At 47.6% G+C, this 25,096-nt stretch overlaps 2 protein-coding genes across 4 annotated transcripts in view; both read right to left on the bottom strand.

Moving 5' to 3' along the window:
- LOC137335864 (STE20-like serine/threonine-protein kinase) overlaps positions 1-9,182 on the bottom strand; it is a 64,285-nt gene extending 55,103 nt beyond the window's left edge. Inside the window, exon 1 of one of the 3 annotated variants that reach the window (XM_068001357.1) lies at positions 8,755-9,182. In XM_068001357.1, coding sequence (XP_067857458.1) covers positions 8,755-8,907 — 153 coding nt within the window. In that variant the 5' untranslated portion in view covers positions 8,908-9,182. The remainder of the gene's footprint in view (positions 1-8,754) is intronic. The other 2 variants (XM_068001356.1, XM_068001355.1) reach the window with 2 other exon arrangements.
- Positions 9,183-11,623: 2,441 nt separating this feature from the next.
- fam136a (family with sequence similarity 136 member A) lies at positions 11,624-19,214 on the bottom strand. Its single transcript, XM_068001353.1, has 3 exons — positions 19,037-19,214; positions 16,080-16,220; positions 11,624-14,672 (listed from the first exon to the last, which is right to left on the bottom strand). Exons 1-3 carry the CDS (start codon positions 19,127-19,129, stop codon positions 14,484-14,486), a joined length of 423 nt encoding a protein of 140 aa, XP_067857454.1. The 5' UTR covers positions 19,130-19,214; the 3' UTR covers positions 11,624-14,483.
- Positions 19,215-25,096: the final 5,882 nt, after the last annotated feature.

Genomic DNA, 25,096 nt, shown 5'->3' with positions numbered 1-25,096 from the left:
GAGAGAAGGAGTACCCCGTTAACGGTAAATACTCGTTGTTTGCACTGCCACGAAACGCTCAATGCAATTACTGCCTTGTAACCCCTCCAAGGTTTCCATTATTCTCTCTAAGTTGAATGTAGAATTCATGTAAAGGGAAGGTATATGCTCAGTAAATGACATAAAACGCAATGAGCTCAATGTCTCGACCATTCTTAGTATATTTTTTCATAATTCAGATGTATAAACGCCGGCATAGACCAGTTGGGCTGAATGGCCTGTTTCTGTGCTGTAAACTCTATGTAATTTTCTGTATATGTAAATGCAAACAAGGTAGCTGCTTTTGACTTTTACATTGAATTTCTGAGACATTGCACCCAAATGTTATTGGATGTGTTCCAATGACAGGAGCGCATCGTACCATCACTGTTGTTTGTGTTAGTTTTAGGTTATGAAGTTTCTCTTTGATCCTGTCTTCTCCAATACTATCTACATTTTAGGCGTCAGCCTTGGCTCAGTGGTAGTACTCTTGCCTCTGAATATTGTGGGCCTGAGGCCCACTCCAGAGACTTGAGCACAAAATCTAGGCTGACACTTCAGTGCAGTACTGAGGGAGTGCTGCACTGTCAAACCTGCCGTCTTTCGGATAAGATGTTTAACCGAGGCCCCATCTGCCCTCTCAGATGGACGTATAAGATCCCATGGCACTAATCGAAGAAGAGCAGGGGAGTTGTTCACGGTGTCCTGGACAATATTTATCCCTCAACCAACGAAGGTGCCTCGCCATAAGGTCAGTGACATTGCGTGCATGTTTGGATACACACACACCCATATTGGAAAATTTTAAGTTGTAAATATGGGCAGGAGTGATAATTTGATAACTTAAAAATAAGTTTAAAATTCCCAGGAGATCCACCAGGAAATGCAGCCCTGTAGCGGGATGGAGTTACACTACGCCTCGTGCATCAGAGATCGTACCATGTAGATGGTAAGTGGTTTTACAAACAAAACTTGGTCCATGTGATCTCCTGGACTGGTTTCAATTGCCTCAGGGTGTCAGAGAGAAATTTTCCAGCATATTTTATTCCCTTATTGGCCCTGGATTTTTCTCTGTTTTTTTGCCTCTCTCTCTTGGGAGATTTCGTGGCTGTGGGGTGGAGCAGGGTGGGTAGGTTTGGGAAGTGTCATAACCATTATGAGTGTGATGCTGACTTGATGGACCAGTTGGTCTTCTCCTGCCCGTAAATTTCCCGTGTGAGTCAGAAGCAGGTGTGACATTATTTCCTGGACAGTGGTTGCTGCACCATTTTGAGATATTATGCTCAGGAGTCAATTTCAAATGGCCAATACTGGTACCCATTGAAATGGAAGTGCCAGTCGAACTAGAAAGCTGAAGGGACCAGTATTTGTCCATGATACAAACGGTTACAAAGGAATAAATTTTGCATGTGTTGGTATCTGTCAGTTCTTGCTGCTGTATTGCATGCGTTAAAAGTTGGCCACAAGGTGACAGTGAACAGGTATGGTCCGTAGAATGTGAGATATCGAACTGGCGATATCGATTCAGCCGCCTGTTTTACATCTGTCCCGATTGATTGATTTCAGTGGAAATGAAAATCGGGAGAAATGTACAAAGGGCATCTGATCCGATATCGTTCATTTTACACTGTCGACCACTCTGTTTATTTGTGTCTTAAAACCCAATAAATGTACCTCAGTTTTTAGCAATTTTGAATAATAATTGAAATGTCTCCAAAATATATAAAGCAACTTATAAAATGTTATTTTCATCTGTAAGTTCCTAGTGTAACTGCATAATGCATTTCAGATTTTACGTGTTTGAGACAAATTCTGGGGGTAGAAATCCGTCTTGGTCGGTAGCACAAACTGGAACTGAATATCGGGGCGAGGCACATAATTGGCAGGCGATGCAATTTCGGCCATTTTTGCACGACCGCTCAGGATGAACTTTTACCTCAAAGACGGCGCAATTGTCCTGCGGCAGGGACGTGAAACAGGCAGTAGCGGATGGGCCGTCCGTCATTCAATGAACAGGGAAATTGGGCTGTGTGCATAATGAGCAGCCAAAGCATAAGACCATAAGAGATAGGAGCAGGAGTAGGCCATTCGGCCCCTCGAGCCTGCTCCGCCATTCAATCAGATCATGGCTGATCTGATTTTTACCTCAACTCCACTTTCCTGCCCTTTCCCCATATCCTTTGACTCCCTTGCTGATCAAAAATTTGTCAAACTCAGCCTTGAATGTATTCAATGACTCAGCCTCCACAGCTTTTTGGGGTAAAGAATTCCAAAGATTCACGACCCTCTGAGAGAAGAAATTCCTCCTCATTTCCGTCTTAAATGGGCGACCCCTTATTCTGAGACTATGTCCCCTAGTTTTAGATTCCCCCATGAGGGGTAACATCCTCTCAGCATCTACCCTATCGAGTCCCCTCAGAATCTTGTATGTTTCAATAAGATCTCCTCTCATTCTTCTGAACTCCAATGAGTATAGACCCAACCTGTTCAATCTTTCCTCATAAGACAACCCTTCCATATCTGGAATCAACCGAGTGAACCTTCTCTGAACTGCCTCCAATGCAAGTATGTCCTTCCTTCAATAAGGGCAGCAGAACTGTACGCAGTACTCCAGGTGTGGTCTCACCAGCACCCTGTACAGTTGGAGCATGACTTCCTTGATTTTATACTCCATCCCCCTCGAAATAAAGGCCAATATTCCGTTTGCCTTCTGGATTACCTGCTGCATCTGTATGTTGACTTTTTGTGTTTCATGTACGAGGACACCCAGATCCCTCTGTACCGCAGCATTTTGTAGTATTTCTCCATTCAAATAATATTTTGCTTTTTTATTTTTCCTCCCAAAGTGGATGACTTCACATTTTCCCCACATTATATTCCATCTGCCAAATTTTTGCCCATTCGCTTAACCTGTCAATATCCCTTTGCAGACACTTTGTGTCCTCATCGCAACTTGCTTTTCCACCTATCTTTGTATCATCAGCAAATTTGGCCACAAGACACTCTGTTCCTTTATCCAAGTTATTGATATATATTGTAAATAGTTGAGGCCCCAGCACTGATCCCTGCGGCACCCCACTAGTTACGGATTGCCATTTTGAAATTTACCCTTTTATCCCGACTCTTTGTTTTCTGTTAGTTAGCCAATCCTCTATCCATGCCAGTATATTACCCCCAACACCATGAGCTCTTATCTTGTGCAGTCATCTTTTATGTGGCACCTTATCGAATGCCTTTTGGAAATCCAAATATACTGCATCCATTGGTTCCCCTTTATCCACCCTGCCCGTTACTTCCTCAAAGAACTCTAATAAATTTGTCAGACACGATTTCTCCTTCATAAAACCATGTTGACTCTCCTTGATTGTATTATGAGTCTCCAAATGTCCTGCTACTACTTCCTTAATAATGGATTCTAGCATTTTCCCAATGACAGATGTTAGGCTAACTGGTCTATCGTTACCTGCTTTCTGTCTCACTCCCTTCTTGAATAGGGGTGTTCTTTTGCGGTTTTCCAATCCGCTGGGACCTTTCCAGAATCTAGTGAATTCTGGAAGATTACAACCAATGCATCCACTATCTCTGTAGCCACTTCCTTTAAGACGCTCGGATGCAAGCCATCAGGTCCAGGGGACTTGTCTGCCTTTAGACCCATTAGTTTACCGAGTACTTTTTCTCTCGTGATAGTGATTGTTTTGAGTTCCTCCTTCCCCTTTGCCCCTTGATTTTCTACGATTATTGGTATATTACTAGTGTCTTCTACTGTGAAGACAGATACAAATTATCTGTTCAATTCCTCTGCCATTTCCTTGTTTTCCATTATTATTTCCCCAGTCTCATCCTCTAAGGGACCAATGTTTACTTTAGCTACCCTCTTCCTTTTTATATACTTGTAGAAGCTTTTACTGTCAGTTTTTATATTTCTTGCAAGTTTACTCTCATAATTTATTTTCTCCCTCTTTATTATTCTTTTAGTCATCCTTTGCTGGTTTTTAAAGTTTTCCCAATCTTCGGGCTTACCAGTAATCTTTGACATGATGTATGCTTTTTCTTTTAACCTGATACCATCCTTGACTTCCTTAGTTAGCCATGGTTGGTTCACCCTTTTTGTGGAGTCTTTCCTCCTCACAGGGATATATTTTTGTTGTGAGACATAAAATATCTTTTTAAATGTTTGCCACTGCTTATCCACCATCATCCCATCTAATCTGTTTACCCAGTCCACTTTAGCCAATTCCGCCCTCATTCCTTTATAATTGCCCTTATTTAAGTTTAATACAGTAGTTTCAGACCCAAGATCGTCACTCTCAAACTGGATGTGAAATTCTATCATGTTATGATCACTGCTTCCCAAGGGATCCTTTACTTTGAGATCATTAATTAATCCTGTTTCGTTACCCATTACCAGATCTAAAATGGCCTGTTCCCTGGTTGGTTCCCTGACGTATTGGTCTAAGAAACAGTCCCTAATACACTCTATGAACTCCTCCTCAGGGCTATTTTTGCCAATTTGATTTGTCCAATCTATGTGAAAGTTAAAATCGCCCATGATTATTGCATTACCTTTTTTACAAGCCCCCCTTATTTCCTGATTAATATTTTGCCCTACAGTGTAGCTACTGTTAGGGGGCCTATATACTACTCCCACCAGTGATTTCTTTCCCTTGCTATTTCTTACCTCCACCCAAATTGATTCGACATCTTGATCTTCTGAGCCAAGATCATTTCTCACTATTATACCAATTTCATCCTTTATTAACAGAGCTACCCCACCACCTTTACCTTTTCTCCTATCCTTTCGAAATGTTAAATAACCCTGAATATTTAGCTCCCAACCTTGGTCACCTTGCAACCATGTCTCTGTAATGGCCACGAGATCATACCCATTTGTTTCTATTTGTGCCGTCAATTCATCTATCTTATTACGAATGCTGCGTGCATTCAGATAAAGAACCTTTAATTTTGGCTTTTTACCATTCTTTCCTACCCCGGCCCCATTTGCTAGTGCACTCTTATGTTTGTACACTCTGTCCCTTCCTGACGCACTCTGTTTATCATTACCCCCATCACTTTCCTGTACTACTTCCTTGTCTTGCAATCCTGCTGAAATTGAGTTACACCCCCAACAGTTCGGAGCCCAGGAGGACACGTGACCTGCTCCCAGCCTCGGCTAGTGTTGCTCTTGGTCCAGCTGCTGAGATGAGATTGAGAGCAGTCCTGGACAGAATCCTGCTCTGATTCTCCCCCACCTAACTCCCCATGGGGAACATCCATCCTCCACTCCGCTCTGAACGCAGACATTTCATCAGTCCTAAAGTGAAGTGGCCAAACTCCTCTGATGTCAGTGAGATGAGGCAATTAACGTGCTGTGTGATTTCCCTGTGTCCAACTCATTCCAGTCCAGTGACTTCCTGAATGGGAACAGTGGGGCTGTGAGTGGTGCTCCTCATTCAGAATCCCCGCTGGAACGGACTGTCATGGTGTCACATCTGGGGGATATCTACACACTTGGGGCTCTGGCTGTGCAGTTATCTTATTTTGTAACATTTAGAATTGTGCCATATTTGAGCACCTTTGAGGTCAGACTGGGAGATGATCACACATCACAGTGTGAACAATCTTATCTCCTTGAAGTCAGCGGGACTTCTCTGCTTCACTTCCCACCTGATGAAATGTCTCTGTTCAGAGACGGCAGGGGCTGGGTGCTCCGCACGAGGTTGGGGTACTGGGGGGAATGGGGGGGGCGGGGGATCTGTGTGGGAATCTGCCAGGGGCTGGTCTCCTACTCGTACTCCAGCGACCAGACCAAGAGCAACGAGGCCTGGAAATGGGTCATTTGCCCATCGTTCCAGGCTAGGAATAGTTTGTGGTACAAGACATCCTGGGGTAGAAACCTGTCTCGGGCGGCAGCACAAAGCGGACGATATCGTATCTTCCACTGCCCCGATATTCAGCCCACTGACTTTGATAGGAGTGACTATCAAGCGGGGCTCACAATAGACAGCTCATCCGATACCACCCAGGTCAGATTTCTACCCCACTTTGTCTTTTGCAAACCTACAAATTGAGACTCGTCACCTCGTTCCTTCAAATATAAAATAATTTACTGCTGAATGCACTCAATGTTTTATCCCAGTTTGGTATTCACCGATGAAAATTACACGACCAAAAATCACATTTCTAAATCTTTGAGTCAGAAGTAGAAAGAATATTTAAACAGTGGGGCAGGTTGTATGAATTGGTGGGGTAGATCTTGACTATGACATGGTGAGTTGTCAACCGTTTTATATCTCTCCTGATTTTTATCTCCACTGAAGTCACTGGGAAAAAGACGGGGAGAGATGTAAACCGTGCGGCCGATTCGCTGTCACCCGTTTTGCACTATCGCCCAAAGTCAAAATTACCCATCAGCAAAAACCCGATAACGGTGCGCTGACCCCCAGATTCCCCAATACACATCCCAATCCTGCAAACATCTGCGCCAGGAAGGCTACATCGTAAAATCTAGCCCACTTTAAAATTAAGAAAGTGAAACGTGTTTTGACTGTTTTTGGCCCGCCGAGTGTCTCACAAACACGGATATTCATCGCCTCGGTGAGATTTCCAGTAAAGGGGAATCACGTTGCATTAAGTTGCTCAACAATCTGATCCCTCAGTGATTTTTATAGGGAGCTATCTGTCCATCTGCTGGCGTTTCCCATCATTTCCTCGTTGCCCTGTTTTGTGGTTCAGACCCGACTGGTTGCAGACTGAAGGCAGACTCTTTGGGCGGATTTCCACCTGCTGTGATACCATGACGTTCCGATTCAGAGGCGATGAGTGGGAGCGGTGGGGCTGTGGGCAGTGCAACCTGTTCCTGACGTAACTGGCTGGAACTTCATAGTCCCACATGGTGAGACGCAAAGCACAATAATGGGGGAACCGGAAACAGCAGCAAGTGTGGAGACACCTCCTCCCATTGCACAGTGATATTGTGATCACACTGACCAAGTATTAGTGTGTGAACACGCACTGCCTTTGTAAATAATTAATTTGTCTAGTTCAGTCCGCGCACTTTATGTTAAAAAAAAATCTCATGTTTTTGCCACAGACTTTTCCTAGCCCGTGATTTTGTGAAAGTGACTCGCTCCTGACCCTCAGCCAATATTGCTCTCCCATCGTCAGTTGTATTGGGAACGAGAACAGCCCCCGGCAGTCTCCCACTCTGATCCTCCCTTCCATCCCCTCAATAATCCATAAACGTTTCAGGCATTTCTACAGGTGTAGAGGAAGAGAGGGACCTTGGAGTGCATGTCCACAGATCCCTGAAGGTAGCAGGACAGGTAGATAGATGGTTAAGAAGGCATATGGGATGCTTTCCTTTCTTAGCCGAATCGAATATTAAAGCAGGGAGGTTATGCTGGAACTGTGTGAAACACTAAATAGGCCACTGCTTAAGTACTGCGCACAGTTCTGGTCACCACATTACAGGAAGGATGTAATTGCAGTTAAGAGGGTGAGAGGAGATTTATGAGGATGTTGCCAGGACTGGAGAATTTTAGCTATGATGACAGATTGGATAGGCTGAGTTTTCCTTGGAACAGAGGAGGCTGAGTGGTGGATTTGATTGAGGTATACAAAATTATGATGGGCCCAGAGAGGATAGGAAGGATCTATTTCTCTTAGCGGAGGGGTCAATAACCAGGGGGCATAGATTTAAAGTGAAAAAATGTTTTCACCCAGAGGGTGGTGGGGGTCTGGAACTCACTGCCTGAGAGGGTGGGAGAGGCAGAAACCCTCAACTCATTTAAAAAATACCTGGATGTGCACCTGAAGAGCCGTGACCTGCAGGGCTACGGACCAAATGCGGGGAAAGTGGGATGAGGCTGGGGGGCTCGTTTCTCAGCCGGCGCGGACACGACGGGCCGAATGGCCTCCTTCTGTGCCGTAAATTTTCTGTGATTCTATGATACACTTACTGATGTGTCAGTATTTTTCTTGTTGTCATGTTTTGTGGAGCAGACCCAATTTTTGCGACCTTCATTGTGTGGAATTCCCCGTGCTGAAAGATCGTGCATGGGGACAATGGGGATGTGGGCAGTGTACCCCACTCATGATTTCTCGAGCAGAATATCATGATATTATATCAGAGAGAGTGACACACAAAGGACTGCTTCAGGTTGCCTCTGACCAATAGTTTCCAAGCTAGAAACGTAGCAACAATGAGTGACAGGAAAGTGTACGGATGAGAATTCAGAAGCAGAGCAAGATAAACCCGTATCATGGTTTTAAAGATTTAAAATCTTAATACATCACATCAAAAAAGTGAACCAACTCTCCCATAGCCAAAAAAAAATTATACTTTACATGTTTGACTTTCCTCTGCTATTTTAATGGAAGCGTTAACCCATTTATTTTAAATGGGTTTATAATCTCTTAAAATAGCAGACGTCATATAACCGTACCACTAACACTTACTTCAGGGCTTGAGTTTAACTGTTGGAACTCGCGCACACGCTCACTCAAAGAAAAAGCAGAGCAAAATTTACAGCAACAAAAAAAAAACAGCCAAACACAAACCTTTGTCATTAGGAACTTTTTGGGGTCACTTTTACTGTCGTCACTTACACTTTAAAACTTATTGAGAATCCCTGCAATGATGATGTTTATATTCTATGATCACCTCGTTATGTTCAAACATTAAGTATGGCGTGCAGAGAGAAACGGCTTTGTCATCGTGCTGCTTGGCATTCTTACCTTGAACACTTTGCCAAAGGCTCCATCCCCCAGCTCTCCGATGACCCTCCACACATCTTTGGGGTCCAGGTCTCTCTTCACGTGCTCGTACTGTTTCGCCTTTTTCTTTTCGGGACCCAGTTTAAAAAGTTTCATGAAACTGAAGAAAGACATTTCGCCCGTTAACTGGGCCAAAAAAAAAACCCCAATCCGAGCAAATGATCAAAGCGGGGAGGAAATGAGAGCGAAAAAAAAAAATAACTAGGGCACACTCTCATCCGAATAAAATCATTATTGGCAGGTGTTGTTTCCCATAAACGTCGAGTATAATTTTACTCCATGCTGTGAGGAATCACTGAAATTTCAGAAGGCGCAGCTAAACCCACACGTGGTTGGAGAAAAATAAATTAAACAAACTTTTAACGAGAGAGATGAATGTTAGCAGAATTTCACTTGGAGATGACAGTGAAATATCATCACTGGATCTTTGCAGAAAGTGGCTGCTGAGGTTTGCACATGTGCTTCCAGCTAAATGCAACTGCACTGAGGCTGTGGCCGGAAGAATTGAACTCATTTTGACATATACAACACTGAAAAGTATTGCTCATCTGAGGCACCGTGCCAAAATATATAGTTTCCTAAACTGAAATTTCATCGCCTCCGCAACCCCCTCTCAAGTTGGGCTGAACTTTATTAAAATTAAAACAAGATACAAATAATCCACTGCTAACCAAGGGAATTTTGACAAAGATAATCTGTCTTCCGAAGGAAATGTGTGTTTTTAATCAAAAGTTGTGCTCTAATTTAACGACGGTCCCTTGGTGTCCTGCGGTTTGCTGTATCATTGAGTAGTTTTGCCACTGACTTTACACATGCTAGGGTTTGGACATGAATGGAAAGAGCATTTGTTACAAAAAGTTTTAAGGTTAGAACACAAACTCAGGTTATTTTTTTTCTGGGGGTGGGATGGGTGAAATGAACATTGAAGGTACAAGGTGCAGTTAGTTTATATTGTAAATTTTCCATTATCTCATAGAATAGGCAGCTCATGAAAATATGCCTGTCAAGCTGCAACTACTAACCCACTCCCTCGGCCTCCACCTCAACCCCCACTACAAACCTGTGTCCATTTTGCTGCTCACAGTAGCTTAATCGGGCAGATTCAGCGACGCTTAACTAAAAAAAAAATCCACTTTTTATGGGACCCTGAAAGGGCATGTGTAAATTCCTCATGTGTGCCTTGTGTTGTACGATTGACATTGCAAGAACTCACTGCTTATTGTTTTTGTGCTGTCATTTTAAGGGGTGTGATTCACCTCATTTTTGTGAATCGCACATCTTGGCAATGCTGAGCAACACTTTGGTAGATTATTAAAATCTCTCGTCTGTCTTGGTGTCAGCCGTGCCTCAGATTCAGATGGTCAAGGGTTCAAGCCTCGCTCTTGAGACTTGAGCACATAATCTGAGCCGGCACTTCAATGCAGTACTGAGAGTGCTGCTTTTCCGCTAAGACGTTCAACTGAGGCCCCATCTGGCCTCTCAGGTGGACATGAAAGATCCAATGGGACTATTTGAAGAGCAGGGGAGTTCCACCCAGTATCCTGACCAATATTTATCCCTCAATGAACATGGCTAAAACAGATTATGCAGTCATTATTTCATTGCTGTCTGTGGGAGCTTGCTGTGCGCAAATTGGCCGCCGCATTTCCTGCATTACAGCAGTAGCTACACTTCACAAAGTACTTCATTGGCTGTGAAGAGCTTTAGGATATCCTGAGGCTGTGATTTTAATGTTTGCTGTTTTACTCTGTGAATGTATTCGGTTGTTAAAATATTTTTCTGCCTTTGACATGTCCTGTGGCGTGGGAGAAAGCAAACGAGGAAGAGGCAGGCACCTGGGTTGTCCTTGTGGGACAAGAGCAGTGTTCAGTGAGGAATTGAGTGAGGAATAAATGGGTTGGTTCGAGGGAGGGATGAAGGGAGGTAAGAATCAGGTGTGGATGGGAATAAAGAAATTGCTCGAAGCCCTCAGCGGCTCATTTCACGAAATCCACCCTCCCCACTATAATCCAGTGCATTCGGCCTGTTGTACGTACCTGTGCCTGATCTTTGAAAGAGCTATCCAATTAATCCCGCACCCCTACTTTCCCTCTAGCCCTGCAAACTTTTTAAGTACTTATCCAATTCCCTTTTGAAAGTTATTGTTGAATCTGCCTCCACCGCCCTTTCAGGCAGCGCATTCCAGATCATCACAACTCGCTGCGTAAAAAAATAAATTCTCATCTCTCCCCTGGTTCTTTTGCCAGTTACCTTAAATCTGTGTCCTCTGGTTACCGACCCTCCTGCCACTGGAAACTGTTTCTCCTTATTTACTCCATCAAAACCCCTCATGAATTTAAACACCTCTGTCAAATCTCCTCTTAACCTCTCTGCTCTAAGGAGAACAATCCCAGCTTCTCCAGTCTCTCCACATAACTGAAGTCCCTCGTCCCTGGTATCATTCTGGTAAATCTCCTCTGCACCCTCTCCAAGGCCTTGACATCCTTCCTAAATTGTGGTGTCCAGAATTGGACACAATACTCGTGATTTATAAAGGATTAGCATGACTTTCTTGCTTTTGTACTCTGCGCCTCTAGAAATAAAACCCAGGATCCTGTATGCTTTTCTTTTTTAAAAAACAGCCTTCTCAACTTGTCCTGCCACCTTCAAAGATTTGTGTATGTGCACCCCCAGGTCTGTCTGTTCCTGCACCCCCTTTAGAATTGTACCATTTAGTTTACATTGCGACATTGACGAGTTTTGTATCATCTGCAATCTTTGAAATTATGCCCTTTAAACCCATGTAGACTATTTATAAAATGTGCATTAAAAACAAGCAGCAGTAAATGAAAATTGTTAAGATCCTTCTTTAATTTGACATTGCACACACACCCGCCCAGGAAAACTTCACAGTTAAACCAAGTCCAGACAGAAAATAAACAAGCAGTGAAAAGGCTTAATCGCACATCACTTTTTCATAACATAAATTCACGTAAGGACCCACGTGCATCTTTAGTTACACTCCAAGAAAAACAATCGTCTTTTTTAGTCTCTTGTTGCGGGAGAATATTTTAATCAGTCTGTAAACACCTACACACTTACTTCACGTGGAGTCGGGCCGGACGTGACATGGAGCGATCGTGGCCAGCAGTCGCAATGCAGATCCGTCGAGGACCATCCCACTCGCTCATTTAACGGGACTTGAGCAACGCAAAAAAACAAACCACATACACGATGTGTTTTGGCTTTTTAAAATGGTACAAAATTTAAATTGCAGAAGTATGCCCCTTTCAGAATCGGGAATATCACAGTCGCTGGAAAAAATGAACCCCTTCCATCCAAAAATTGTAATGAGCCTTTATTTCTGGGGGCGGGTGGAGGAATGGAAACCTAAGGCTGAGGCGTGGACAGTACCAGCTGCAGCATTTCACAAATCAAAAATGCGTTTATTACACCCCCGAAGTTGTGGCCCCAGGGTTGTGTCCCGTTTACAGTGCGTTGGAAACATTGTAAATATTCTAAGTATACCCAACAAATAAAACTCAACATTTGGTCATCAGAATTCAAATTGAAGATTTGAGGCCAGTTAAGTACAAAAGACAATCTCGGGTTTTACTCGAGGATGAGAAACATCACAGATGGAGGGGAGCACTGGAAGTCGGAACAAATGCAGCCTCTGGAGCCTCCCACACGGAGGGCGGGAGGGGCACAGCGACTGCCTCCCCTGCAACATATTCGTTCAGTGTTCGACAAACAGCACTCCTGCTGCCTGGTACCAGCCACACTATCATTCAGGGGGATGCACATCACTGAAATAAAAAGAAACTGTGAATGGACAAATGAGAAAGTCTTTACAAAAACACAGTGGGTCCTTAAGCAGCTGAAAGAAATAAATTTGTGCGACATCCCCCGTCTGACCCGGGCTAGAGAAAGGTCCAGTCCAGTCCAGTCCAAGAACAGCCCAAACACAGGTGCAAATCAAATTATTACTGAAATGCAGTAACACTTCCTGTCTACCATTCAATGTCTTACAGGAAACCTGTTATCGGTACAGCATCAGTCACGTGATGCCCTTCAGAGTCAGGCTCCGCATCAGAACAGTCACCGTATCACCTACATCATGCTTCTTGTGCATCACACCGCAGTAAGTAGATCAATACATGCGCGTGTGTGACGACAGTTGGAATGAGCATCTGCGCGTTTTAATGCTGTAACTCAGTCGTTCAGTTCTGTCGACGTTCCACGATCACTGGAGTTTCTCAAAGTTGTCAGAACTTGCTGCCAGCTTCCTACTTCATTTTGTTTTTACTACAAATGCAGCTGAACCGTTTCTGTTGGCAGATTAAGCAAATTCTTAAAAAACAAAAGTATATCTGTCGGATTGTTCCTGAGACAGCATCAGGGAACCGTTTACTGTGTCAACTTTGAACCAAGACTCCTTGACCTGTTGGGGAAGACATGTTCAGTGCTGAATCCCCGTAGTGGCCCAATACATTCCACGGAGGCACTGATTTTGTGTCAGGTGATTTCTTGAACGAGATGAAACACTTCAAGGACAGTGATCAGCACCCTTTACGTTTCCAGATTTCAATCGAGTGGAACCCGGAGAGGAAAAGGTTGCTGGTCCCTGTACTTCTAGATCTGGCACACACTGATTTCAGCATCTGACATCAACAGAGCAGGAATTGGAATGCAAAATGCTGATTTTCTCCTGCCACATGATACTTAATTAACATCTCTCTTCAAAGCCAAGAGAGCATTCAACAAAAAAAATTGAGTTACTGGGGAGAAGGTTGGATTTTAAGTATCTGCCTTCACGGAACTATTCTGCGTTAGTTAACAGATGAAACAGGGTACAGACTCTTTCACAACAGTAAGGCAAAACTCTGTTGGGCAGTTAAACAGCTGAGTAATAGTAATTATCGAAAGCACAGCAAAGTCACAGTGCTGCAATGAAAGGATCACAAGTTGCTTGAGTCAGCTCCCGCGGTGACTCTGACGTGTGAAGTGTGGCATGAAGTCATACAGACCAGGATTGAATTTGCCGAGTTTTCTCATCTCATCCGGGAGGAGGGGGGGGGGGGGGGGGGAGGGGAGAGGAGAGGAATCAGGCAGGGCTGCAGATGTGGGGGAGAGGGGGAGGATGAATCAGCCAGAGCTGCTGCTTCTGATCACCACCCGATGTTTCCTGCTAAACGGGTGAGAACATGATCAGGGTTGGCTGCGATATCCATCAAACCATGGCGGGTGGCCAGCTGGGTGTAGCTCTTGTAACTGTACTTCAGCAAGAGACAGTGCCTTCAGGATAGGAGAAGAGGAGTGGGAGACGGGGGGGTCGGGGAGGAAGAAATGAAGTTTCTTAAGCGATTAATTTTAGTCCCTTTTACTGGATTGAGTTTCACCGCACAGCGAACGCAAGACGGGTTTGATTGTGTCGTGGAATGTGTCGCGCAGACGGTGCTGTTGATCTTTGCTACCTGTCTCCAGGCACCAGCCGAGGCAGCGCTGTGCTCAGTTCTCATCACCTTTGCTCTAAAGTCTAGGGTCCCCGCAGGTGTGCAAGCTCTGGACAATCAGCCGTATTTCAGTCGAGTGGACGGCACTGGAATCTTTCCATGTGGTTTGGTTCGTCGTGACGTCTCAGCTTTGGTGCTGCACCTTTTCTCTTTTTTTCTAAAAAAAAAATTATATTTTGTACACGAGGTGCTGCCTTATTTCGCTATGGACGTTAATGATTCCTTCAGGGTTTTCGTCATGCTCGGGATTAGGCGAGCGTGATCATCCACACATTTAGTGACGCACGATTCAACCTTGTGTTTGACATCCTGCTCTTTCGCTCCTGAATCGAAGGCATCCTTCGCTTTGTCATTGCAATCCAGCATGCAGCGTTGCAGCCGATTCTGTAACGATAAAGCAACACATCAGTCTGAAACATTTTCCTCCGCCCCCAAATCCTTTTTTTTGTCAGTTTTTGTGCTCATCAAGGTGAGGGGTGTTTCGTGCTGAGAAATGGAACATCTTCCATTTGGGCAACCAATGCTGCCATCCCTCACTCCCAGATTAGATACAGATGTTGAGTAAAACTATCTCCGTCCTGCCTCCACCTCAGAAGGATCACCCCCCCCACCCCCACACAAGGGTGACCATCTTTAATTTGCGACATCAGTTGGATCTTACGGCCTCGTTGAGTGAGACTGTAAACGTAGGAGTCACTTTGTGCTACGGGCCCGTGACCACTGGGAATCGGATTGAGACTGGCGAAAGCACCACGCAGCCAGCAGATCGAGGAGACTTTCACCCCCCTCAGTCGGGGCTGGTTTCAAACCCCAAGTCCCACAGATCAGAAAAATTACATGGAAACAGGCCGTTCGGCCCAGCAAGTCCGTGCTAGTGTTTATACAAGCAATGGTCCGAATCTCTTGCGTCTGTGGCCCAGTATCCATTAGCTTTTTTTTTTTAAGAATGGTCTTTTCTACTGGAGGTGCTGCTTTTATTGTCTTGTCAATCTGAAGCCCCAAAGGAGGTATTGCTGCAGTTATATATTGGTGAGACCGCACCTGGAATACTGCATACAGTTTTGGTCTCCATACTTAAGAAAAGACATACTTGCTCTCGAGGCAGTACAAAGAAGGTTCACTCGGTTAATCCCGGGGATGAGGGGGCGGACATATGAGGAGAGGTTGAGTAGATTGGGACTCTACTCATTGGAGTTCAGAAGAATGAGAGGCGATCTTATTGAAACATATAAGATTGTGAAGGGGCTTGATCGGGTGGATGCGGTAAGGATGTTCCCAAGGATGGATGAAACTAGAACTAGGGGGCATAATCTTAGAATAAGGGGCTGCTCTTCCAAAACTGAGATGAGGAGAAACTTCTTCACTCAGAGGGTAGTAGGTCTGTGGAATTTGCTGCCCCAGGAAGCTGTGGAAGCTACATCATTAAATAAATTTAAAACAGAAATAGACAGTTTCCTAGAAGTAAAGGGAATTAGGGGTTACGGGGAGCGGGCAGGAAATTGGACATGAATTTAGATTTGAGGTTAGGATCAGATCAGCCATGATCTTATTGAATGGCGGAGCAGGCTCGAGGGGCCGATTGGCCTACTCCTGCTCCTATTTCTTATGTTCAAAGCCTTCTGCTCTTCCACATCACCCAACTTTCCCCGATTTGTAGTATTTTATTTTACCCAAACCGACCACAACACACGAGGGCAGACTGAGGTCACTCCCTCTTCCAATGAATGTTGTAGTAAAATAAAAACCCCACAGCGATTTGAAGGACTGAAGCCATTGCAGATTGCTCCTCACCTGGAACCTCTCGAGCTCCCCGGTGACCGCAGCCTGTGCCTTCGCTAGGGGCGTGTGGCACCGCTCGATACACTGATGGACCTCCTCCATCGAAGAATTACCATTGTCACAGCAGTCCGCGCTGCACCGGAACATTCTTCCCTGGGGAAGCGGGTTAAACACACAGCAATAAGATGCACTCATTTTCCACACCGTACCATTTAAATGTAATGCAGCCGAAAACGGATATTCCGCTCACCCACCTCGCCCCCCCCCCTCCGCCCAAAGACACTGGCTCTTGCTGGGTACAGTTCTCTGGGTGACAAACACTCCGCCCCCTACAACTCCCACTCGCCCCCTACACCTCCCACTCCCCCCCCCCACTCCCACCAACCCCCCCCACACCCCCGCCCCACTCCCACCTCCCCGCGCGCCCCACTCCCACCCCCGCGCTCCCACTCCCACCCCCCCCGCCCCACTCCCACCTCCCCCAACCCCCCCCCACCTCCACCAACCCCCCCCCACCTCCACCAACCCCCCCCCACCTCCACCAACCCCCCCCACACCCCCGCCCCACTCCCACCTCCCCCCGCCCCACTCCCACCTCCCCCCGCCCCACTCCCACCCCCCCCGCCCCACTCCCACCTCCCCCAACCCCCCCCCCCACCTCCACCAACCCCCCCCACCTCCACCAACCCCCCTGCCCCACTCCCACCTCCCCCCGCCCCACTCCCACCCCCCCCCCGCCCCACTCCCACCCCCCCCCGCCCCACTCCCACCCCCCCCGCCCCACTCCCACCTCCCCCAACCCCCCCCCCCCACTCCCACCTCTCCCCCGCCCCACTCCCACCTCCACTCCCACCTCCCGCAACGCCCCCCCCCCCCATCGAGCCTGCTCCGCCATTCAATCAGATCATGGCTGATCTTCAACCTCAACTCCACTTTCCCGCCCGATCCCCATATCCTTTAGAGTCCAAAAATCTATCGATCTCAAGCCTTGAATATACTCAATGACTGAGCATCCACAGCCCTCTGGGGTAAAGAATTCCAAAGATTCACAACCCTCTGAGTGAAGAAATTCCTCCTCATCTCAGTCTTAAATGGCCTGAGACCATGCCCTCTAGTTCTCGACTCTCCAGCCAGGGGAAACAGCCTCTCAGCATCTTGTATGTTTCAATGAGATCACCTCTCATTTTACTCAATCTCTCCTCATGGGACAACCCTCTCATCCCAGGAATCAATCTCGGACCGGGGACATTGGTGCCGGTCCTTGTATCTCCTATCTGACAGATAGCACAGAGCAGGTGTGGAACCCATGAGATCCCTGGGCTGTACACTTGAGGTATAGGAAGCCGCCTCCCCCCTATCAGTGCCCTTTCTGTACTTTTTAAAAAAAAAATCGAGACTTCAGGGCCAAGTGGACAACGTTGTTGATTCAGGGAATTGGCCATTCCTCAGGATTGACCGTTGCTCCTGCAATGAGATAACATGACACTGGACACACATCACGTTTTTGCATTCTGTAAATTTGACCCCAGGCTGGTGGGAAAGAGGGAGCTCGGGAAGAAGAGCAAACACAGACCTCAGATCAGTGGCTCCACGTCATGTCAGCGCATCAATTGCGGACGGTAGTTCGTTCTTTGATTTGATTCGAGACGATAAATCCAAGTCCAATATTACACGGTCACTTCAATCCAGAGCAAGGGGGCACAATCTTAAAATTAGAGTCACGCCATTTAGGAGTGAAATCAGGGAGCACTTTTTGATTATAAAGGATAGTTGAAATCTGTAACTCTCTCCTCCAAAAAGCTTTGGATGTGGGGGGGGGGTTAATTAGAGAATTCAAGACAGAGACTGGTAGATTTTTGTTGAGTCAGGGAATCAAAGAAAATGGAGTTGAGGGACAGAAGCAGCCACGCATTAAATGGGCAGAATGGCCTCATTCCACCCACTGCTGATATAGAATATATATAAATATATTTTAAAATTCTCTTTTTGAAAAAGACCCTCCTGAAGTGTCTTTTAACTTCTCTTCCTGCCAAGAGCTCGATCTTGCCCGTTCTCCCCCGGCCCGTGCTCCCCTTCCTCACAGGCTGTTTAAACCTGAGCTGATCACCCCGGGTCCCCCCAACCCCGGGGTCCTGCACTGTGCCCCCCGACCTTTCACCTCGAGTAAGTAAATAATATGCGGAGCCCGTGGCCCCTGAACTGTTACCAAGAGTGGGGTCACCGTCAACCCATAACCCCCCCTCCCCCCAAATCCCTACCCGACCCCATAACCCCTCCAATCCCCGCCCCCCAGTCCTTGACCCTCAGTCCTTACCTGACCCCGTTGCCCGGTGACCCCTCTCCCCCGTTGCCCGGTGACCCCTCTCCCCCATTGACCCGGTGACCCCTCTCCCCCGTTGCCCGGTGACCCCTCTCCCCCATTGACCCGGTGACCCCTCTCCCCCGTTGCCCGGTGACCCCTCTCCCCCATTGACCCGGTGACCCCTCTCCCCCGTTGCCCGGTGACCCCTCTCCCCCATTGACCCGGTGACTCCTCTCCCCCGTTGCCCGGTGACCCCTCTCCCCATTGACCCGGTGACCCCTCTCCCCCATTGACCCGGTGACCCCTCTCCCCCATTGACCCGGTGACCTCTCTCCCCCGTTGCCCGGTGACCCCTCTCCCCATTGACCCGGTGACCCCTCTCCCCCATTGACCCGGTGACCCCTCTCCCCCATTGACCCGGTGACCCCTCTCCCCCATTGACCCGGTGACCCCTCTCCCCCGTTGCCCGGTGACCCCTCTCCCCCGTTGCCCGGTGACCCCTCTCCCACGGTGACCCCGTTGCCCGGGTGACCCGGTGACCCCTCTCCCCCGGTGACCCCGTTGCCCCAGTGACCCCTCTCCCCCATTGACCCAGTGACCCCTCTCCCCCGGTGACCCCTCTCCCCCGGTGACCCCGTTGACCCCTCTCCCCCGGTGACCCCTCTACCTGCATCTTGCGGATCTGCTCCCTCTCCAGGCCCTGCACCATCCCGTCCACCGCATTCTGCAGCCGCCGCTGCTGGGTCTCGGCGCCCGACATCGCTCTGCTCCCACAGGCCTGGGTCTGGGCCTCGGCCTCTCCACTCGTGGACTCCCGCCCGACCCTCGCACCGTTCACCGGACAAGGAGGGTGGGCTGAGGGCAGGAGGGCACCGAGTGACGAGCCGGCCGGGCGCCGCCTGTGGCGCCCTCCAGTGATCCGGAGGTGGAACAACAAGTCGATCTCTTCACTTTTTGAAAAGAAATTATATTTTCCAATTCGAACAAACGTGTTTTTTAAAATTAAATTTCTGCCCACTCCTGATGGTCCGTATTTCTTTGGCTCCTCGGGTGATGGGGTACGGGTTACTCAGGTAGTGGGGTACAGGTTCCTCTAATGATGGGGTACAGATTCCTCTAATGATGGGGTACAGATTCCTCGGGTGATGGGGTACAGGCTCCTCGGGTGATGGGGTACAGATTCTTCGGGTGATGGGGTACAGATTCCTCGGGTGATGGGGTACAGATTCCTCGGGTGATGTGGTACAGGTTCCTCTAATGATGGGGTACAGATTCCTCGGGTGATGGGGTACAGATTCCTCGGGTGATGTGGTACAGGTTCCTCTAATGATGGGGTACAGATTCCTCGGGTGATGGGGTACAGATTCCTCGGGTGATGGGGTACAGATTCCTCGGGTGATGGGGTACAGGTTCCTCTAATGATGGGGTACAGATTCCTCGGGTGATGGGGTACAGGTTCCTCTAATGATGGGGTACAGGTTCCTCTAATGATGGGGTACAGATTCCTCGGGTGATGGGGTACAGGTTCCTCTAATGATGGGGTACAGATTCCTCGGGTGATGGGGTACAGATTCCTCGGGTGATGGGGTACAGATTCCTCGGGTGATGGGGTACAGATTCCTCGGGTGATGGGGTACAGGTTCCTCTAATGATGGGGTACAGGTCCCTCTAATGATGGGGTACAGATTCCTCGGGTGATGGGGTACAGATTCCTCGGGTGATGGGGTACAGATTCCTCGGGTGATGGGGTACAGGTTCCTCTAATGATGGGGTACAGATTCCTCGGGTGATGGGGTACAGGTTCCTCTAATGATGGGGTACAGATTCCTCGGGTGATGGGGTACAGGTTCCTCTAATGATGGGGTACAGATTCCTCGGGTGATGGGGTACAGGTTCCTCTAATGATGGGGTACAGATTCCTCTAATGATGGGGTACAGATTCCTCGGGTGATGGGGTACAGATTCCTCGGGTGATGGGGTACGGGTAACCAGATAGTGGGGTACAGGCTCCTCGGGTGATGGGGTACAGGTTCCTCTAATGATGGGGTACAGATTCCTCGGGTGATGGGGTACAGGTTCCTCTAATGATGGGGTACAGATTCCTCGGGTGATGGGGTACAGGTTCCTCGAATGATGGGGTACAGATTCCTCAAATGATGAGGTACAGATTCCTCGGGTGATGGGGTACAGGTTCCTCTAATGATGGGGTACAGATTCCTCTAATGATGGGGTACAGATTCCTCGGGTGATGGGGTACAGATTCCTCGGGTGATGGGGTACGGGTAACCAGATAGTGGGGTACAGGCTCCTCGGGAGATGGGGTACAGGTTCCTCTAATGATGGGGTACAGATTCCTCGGGTGATGGGGTACAGATTCCTCAAATGCTGGGGTACAGGTTCCTCAGGTAGTGGGGTACAGGTTCATTGGGTGATGGGGTACGGGTTCCTCAGGTAGTGGGGTCCAGGCTCCTCGGGTGATGGGGTACAGGTCCCTCTAATGATGGGGTACAGATTCCTCAAATGATGGGGTACAGATTCCTCAAATGATGGGGTACAGATTCCTCAAATGCTGGGGTACAGGTTCCTCAGGTAGTGGGGTACAGGTTCATTGGGTGATGGGGTACGGGTTCCTCAGGTAGTGGGGTCCAGGCTCCTCGGGTGATGGGGTACAGGTTCCTCAGGTAGTGGGGTACAGGTTCATTGGGTGATGGGGTACAGGTTCCTCAGGTAGTGGGGTACAGGCTCCTCGGGTGATGGGGTACAGGTTCCTCAGGTAGTGGGGTACAGGTTCCAAAAGGCTGGGGGTGCTAAGTCTTTCAAGACTGAGACCGATAGATTTTTAAGGGTATCAAGGGATATGGAGGAACGGCCGGTAACTGGGGTTGAGGTGCAGATCAGCCCTGATCTAATTGAGTGGTGGAACAGGCTGGAGGGGCTGAATGGCCTGCTCCTGTTCCGATGCTCTGCCCGAGTCGAGGAATGCAACACCAGCCCGGGTGCTCACTCCCGATTGCGATCCGTTGACCCCGGCCGGACGGTGCACGTGCTTGCGTGTCGGGGGAGGACAGTGGCAAGTTCGGCTGTGATATCCTCCACAGCTGGACAGCTGCTGACTCTCACTGCCGAGGCTGATACACGAATAAAGGCCACTTGGGCAATACGCAAGTGACTGCTGTCTTTAGAACTGGAGCTCAGTAAGGGAGTCAGCATCTTCAGGAGAGAAGAAAATTCGGGGGGGGCGAGGGGGCGAAATCACAATCTCCAGAAAAGATTTCTTCACAATGTGTGGAAGAATTCAGTGAGTGTAATACAAAACCTGCCCACAGGATGTCACACGATGTCCTTTCCGTGTTTAACTGGAGGAAATTGGTCGTCCAAGACGACAGTCGATGGATGTGTAAAATCCAAGCTTGGTGTCACCTCGTCGCCTCTTCCTGACTTTGGTCATTTTTCTCACACTTGTCTCTCCCTTTATCTCGGTCCTTCACCTTCTCAAGTTAAAGTCCAGCACCCTGAGAATAAGATATTTAGCCAAAGAGTGTAACGGATTGTAAAACCAGACCCATGGCCTCAGAAGCACCAGAGTGGGGCCCAGGTCCAGGGTTGTGAGGGGCAGATTTGGGACAGACATCAGGAACATAGGAACGGGAGCAGGCCATTCAGCCCCTCGAGCCTAGTCCACCATTCAATTAGATCATGGCTGATCTGCACTGTAACTCCATTTACCTGCCTTTGTCCCAATTTTCAATTGACCCCCGGCCTCAACAGCTTTTTGGGGGAGAGAGTTCCAGATTTCCACTACCCTTTGTGTGAAGAAGTGCTTCCTGACATCACCCCTGAACGGCCTCTAGCTTTCATTTCAAGCTTGTGCCCCACTTGCTCTGGACTGTTTCACCAGAGGACCTAAAAGATCCCCAGGCACTATTTCGAAGAGGAGCAGGGGAGTTCTCCCCGGTGTCCTGGCCGATATTTCTCCCTCAACCAACACCACCAAAACCAGATGATCTGGTCATTATCACACTGCTGTTTGTGGGATCTTGCTGTGCGCAAATTGGCTGCCGCGTTTCCCACATTACAACAGTGATTACACTTCAAAAATACATCATTGGCTGTAAAACGCTTTGGGACGTCCTGAGGTCATGAAATGTGTTATATAAATGCAAATCTTTCTTTGATTCCTGGTCAGTTTGGGAGAGGAAGTTCAGGCAATGAGGACTCATGAGATGATTGTTGGTAGTTAAGGTGTTAAACCATTGATCTCAGTGTCTTTAAATGTAATGCCACGACTGTTTCACAGGTGACGGTCGTCCAAAATTACGGCTGGTGACGCCAATGCCGAGTCTGCTCAGAATGTTCACAGGAGGTAAAGTGATCACACGTTGCCGTGAGTTAACGGGCATGTTTGATGTCTTCAAAGGTAAGATTTCAGTCTTTATTTCATTGATCAGCAAGTGTTCCAAACCTCCGCTGGGGTCACAGTCTGAGGTTGCTGTCTTTTGCCGAGGCGGGGAGAGAATCAGGGCTTGAGTTGTGAGATTTGCTTTTCCGATGAGTGATTGAAAATTCGATAACCTCAGTGCCTCCACATCATTAGACGCAAAGAGAGACAAAAAAAAATGGGCTTTAAGACTTTACTGGTATCGGGTTAACTTTTGGACAGCCCACTCAAAAAAAAAACTCAAGGCTTTCCAGAAATCTCAGGGCAAGATGCCGTACGTTGCGTCAGACATCTCAGGGCTCTTGGGTACCTGGGGTAGTGTCGACACGTCCTCTGCGTGTGTATTGTTGGTCAGTTCAGATCCTGTACATGATATTTGTTGCACTGTGTTGGAAGTTGAACTAAAACTTACGATGAGCAGTTATACACGGTCGCTGCGATCTGTGTATCCCGTGACTGATGTTCCTTGTGCAATTTTTCAGTAACCATCTGAGTTTACCATTTGGTTGCAAGGAGTTCCAATTTGTCCTTCTACTGACAAACTAGGCTTTTTGCCCGAGGTGGTTCGCTGCCAGTGCAGGAACGGGACTCTGAACAGTTCACTCTCTTCCTGAAGACACGAAGGGTCTCCCACGATGTGATTTCACTTCACACAGATCAACTCTTCAAGGAATTTCCCCAAACTCTACTTGCGTGCCCGAGGTGGAGGATAGGACGGTGGCTCTTTCTGTTCATGTTTTCGCACTGATGTGGGCCATCAGTGCCGGGCTGGCAGTGAGGAGGTCTTGGGAAGAAATCATTTAGATTGCGAACAGGACATTTGTGAGCTGGTTGTTCAGTGGTTTGAGGACATCCTGAGAATGTGCGGTGTTCAGGTCTGCGGTGATTTGTGTCTGAGGTTTTTTTTTCCCTTTGCGCATCGCATGTGATCATTTGTCTGAGTATTTCTGCTGCCTGCAGATAGAGCTCGCGAGAGCTTGTTTGCCGTGAGTTGAGTGAGTTGTGGTACCTTGGCTTGTTGTAGGATTTCCGCATGTGATTGTTTGGTATTTCCTTTCATTGTTGCAGAGTTTGAGAGCATTCTTTGATGGGTAGGTGCTGAGCAAAGTGGAACCACATCAAGGTAGACCCAATGAATGTCTTCAGGAATCATCAGAACTGACTGACTCCCCATATTCTCAAAAACATCTCAACATCAAAACCCGTCGTAAAATAATAAATAAATACGACACAGTTAAATAAATCTGCACCCTACAGCCTGAATGTCCGTTGAACACAGTGAGGGTAATTTTCACTTTGGGCGATAGTGTAAATCGGACGATATTGATTCATCCGCCCATGACACATCTCTCCCGATTTCCATTTCTACTGGCTTCAAGGAAAATCGGGAGATGTATAATGGGTGGATGAATCGATATCGATATGTTTTACCTCCAGTGTAACTAAATCGAGATGATTCTCGTTGAGTGAAGAGGTCCCATCAGCCACATACACTCTGTGCACATCACAGCTATGATCAAAAGTTCCAACAGGATATTGGAGCAACCTTGGTCAAAGATTACCTGCAGGATCTGGACTGACCCACAGAGAAATTAACAGCAACATGCATTTATAAAGCACCTTTAACATAGTAAGACGACCCAAGGCGCTTCACAGGAGCGATTATCAATTATCAAAGTAAAGACAGTTGATCCCAAGAATGCAGAATGCTGTTTCTGTGATCCTTTGTGGGGGCTATGGTGCTGGTCCAATGCCTTGTATGTCAGAGGGAACACCACATGAGATTGGCCAGTCTCAGATTGAAATTAATAAATTAATTACAAGTTCACAATAATGAAAAATGGGGATTGTTGAGAGGTGAAAAAGCGGAAGACAATTTCGGGGGTGCACAAAGTTGTGACTACTTTTTTTGCTGGTGATTCTCACCCATCCCTCACGAGTTGGTTCATGCTTTGAAACCATTGGTTATGGGCTGCCCGGTGGCAGATGTTTGGTGGGTATTTCTCTCTCCCCTCCCATGTGTAGCTCTACTCCGGTAACGTTGTGAATGGATATCGTGGGGCGGTGGGCTGCACTCTCTGTACACGCTGCCACTGGATCAAGATCGAAAGATACGGGACGGGGCTCCACAGAAGAGAGCGGCAGCCCCCTTACCTCCGGCCAGCAGCTGCAACAGGAAGCTCAACGTAATGAGACAAGAATAAGTGTGTACCTCCCTCAGTAACAGCTGCCAATTCCAGACACACTTTTCACGAAGCTTTTAAAACTTGTGGTTCCATTTGATTCCTC

This window comes from Heptranchias perlo, chromosome 20, assembly GCF_035084215.1.
Source record: "Heptranchias perlo isolate sHepPer1 chromosome 20, sHepPer1.hap1, whole genome shotgun sequence".
Lineage (NCBI taxonomy): Eukaryota > Metazoa > Chordata > Chondrichthyes > Hexanchiformes > Hexanchidae > Heptranchias > Heptranchias perlo.
The sequence above is the reverse complement of the archived record's forward strand: the minus strand, read 5'-3'. Positions and strand labels throughout refer to the sequence as shown.

Excerpts from the sequence above, each read along its gene's own strand:
- fam136a (XM_068001353.1), bottom strand. The coding sequence starts at position 19,129 with ATGTCGGGCGCCGAGACCCAGCAGCGGCGGCTGCAGAATGCGGTGGAC. Across the intron at positions 16,221-19,036 it reads AGCAGATCCGCAAGATGCAG|GGAAGAATGTTCCGGTGCAG; the intron begins GTAGAGGGGTCA and ends CCGCTTCCCCAG. Across the intron at positions 14,673-16,079 it reads GGGAGCTCGAGAGGTTCCAG|AATCGGCTGCAACGCTGCAT; the intron begins GTGAGGAGCAAT and ends TTATCGTTACAG.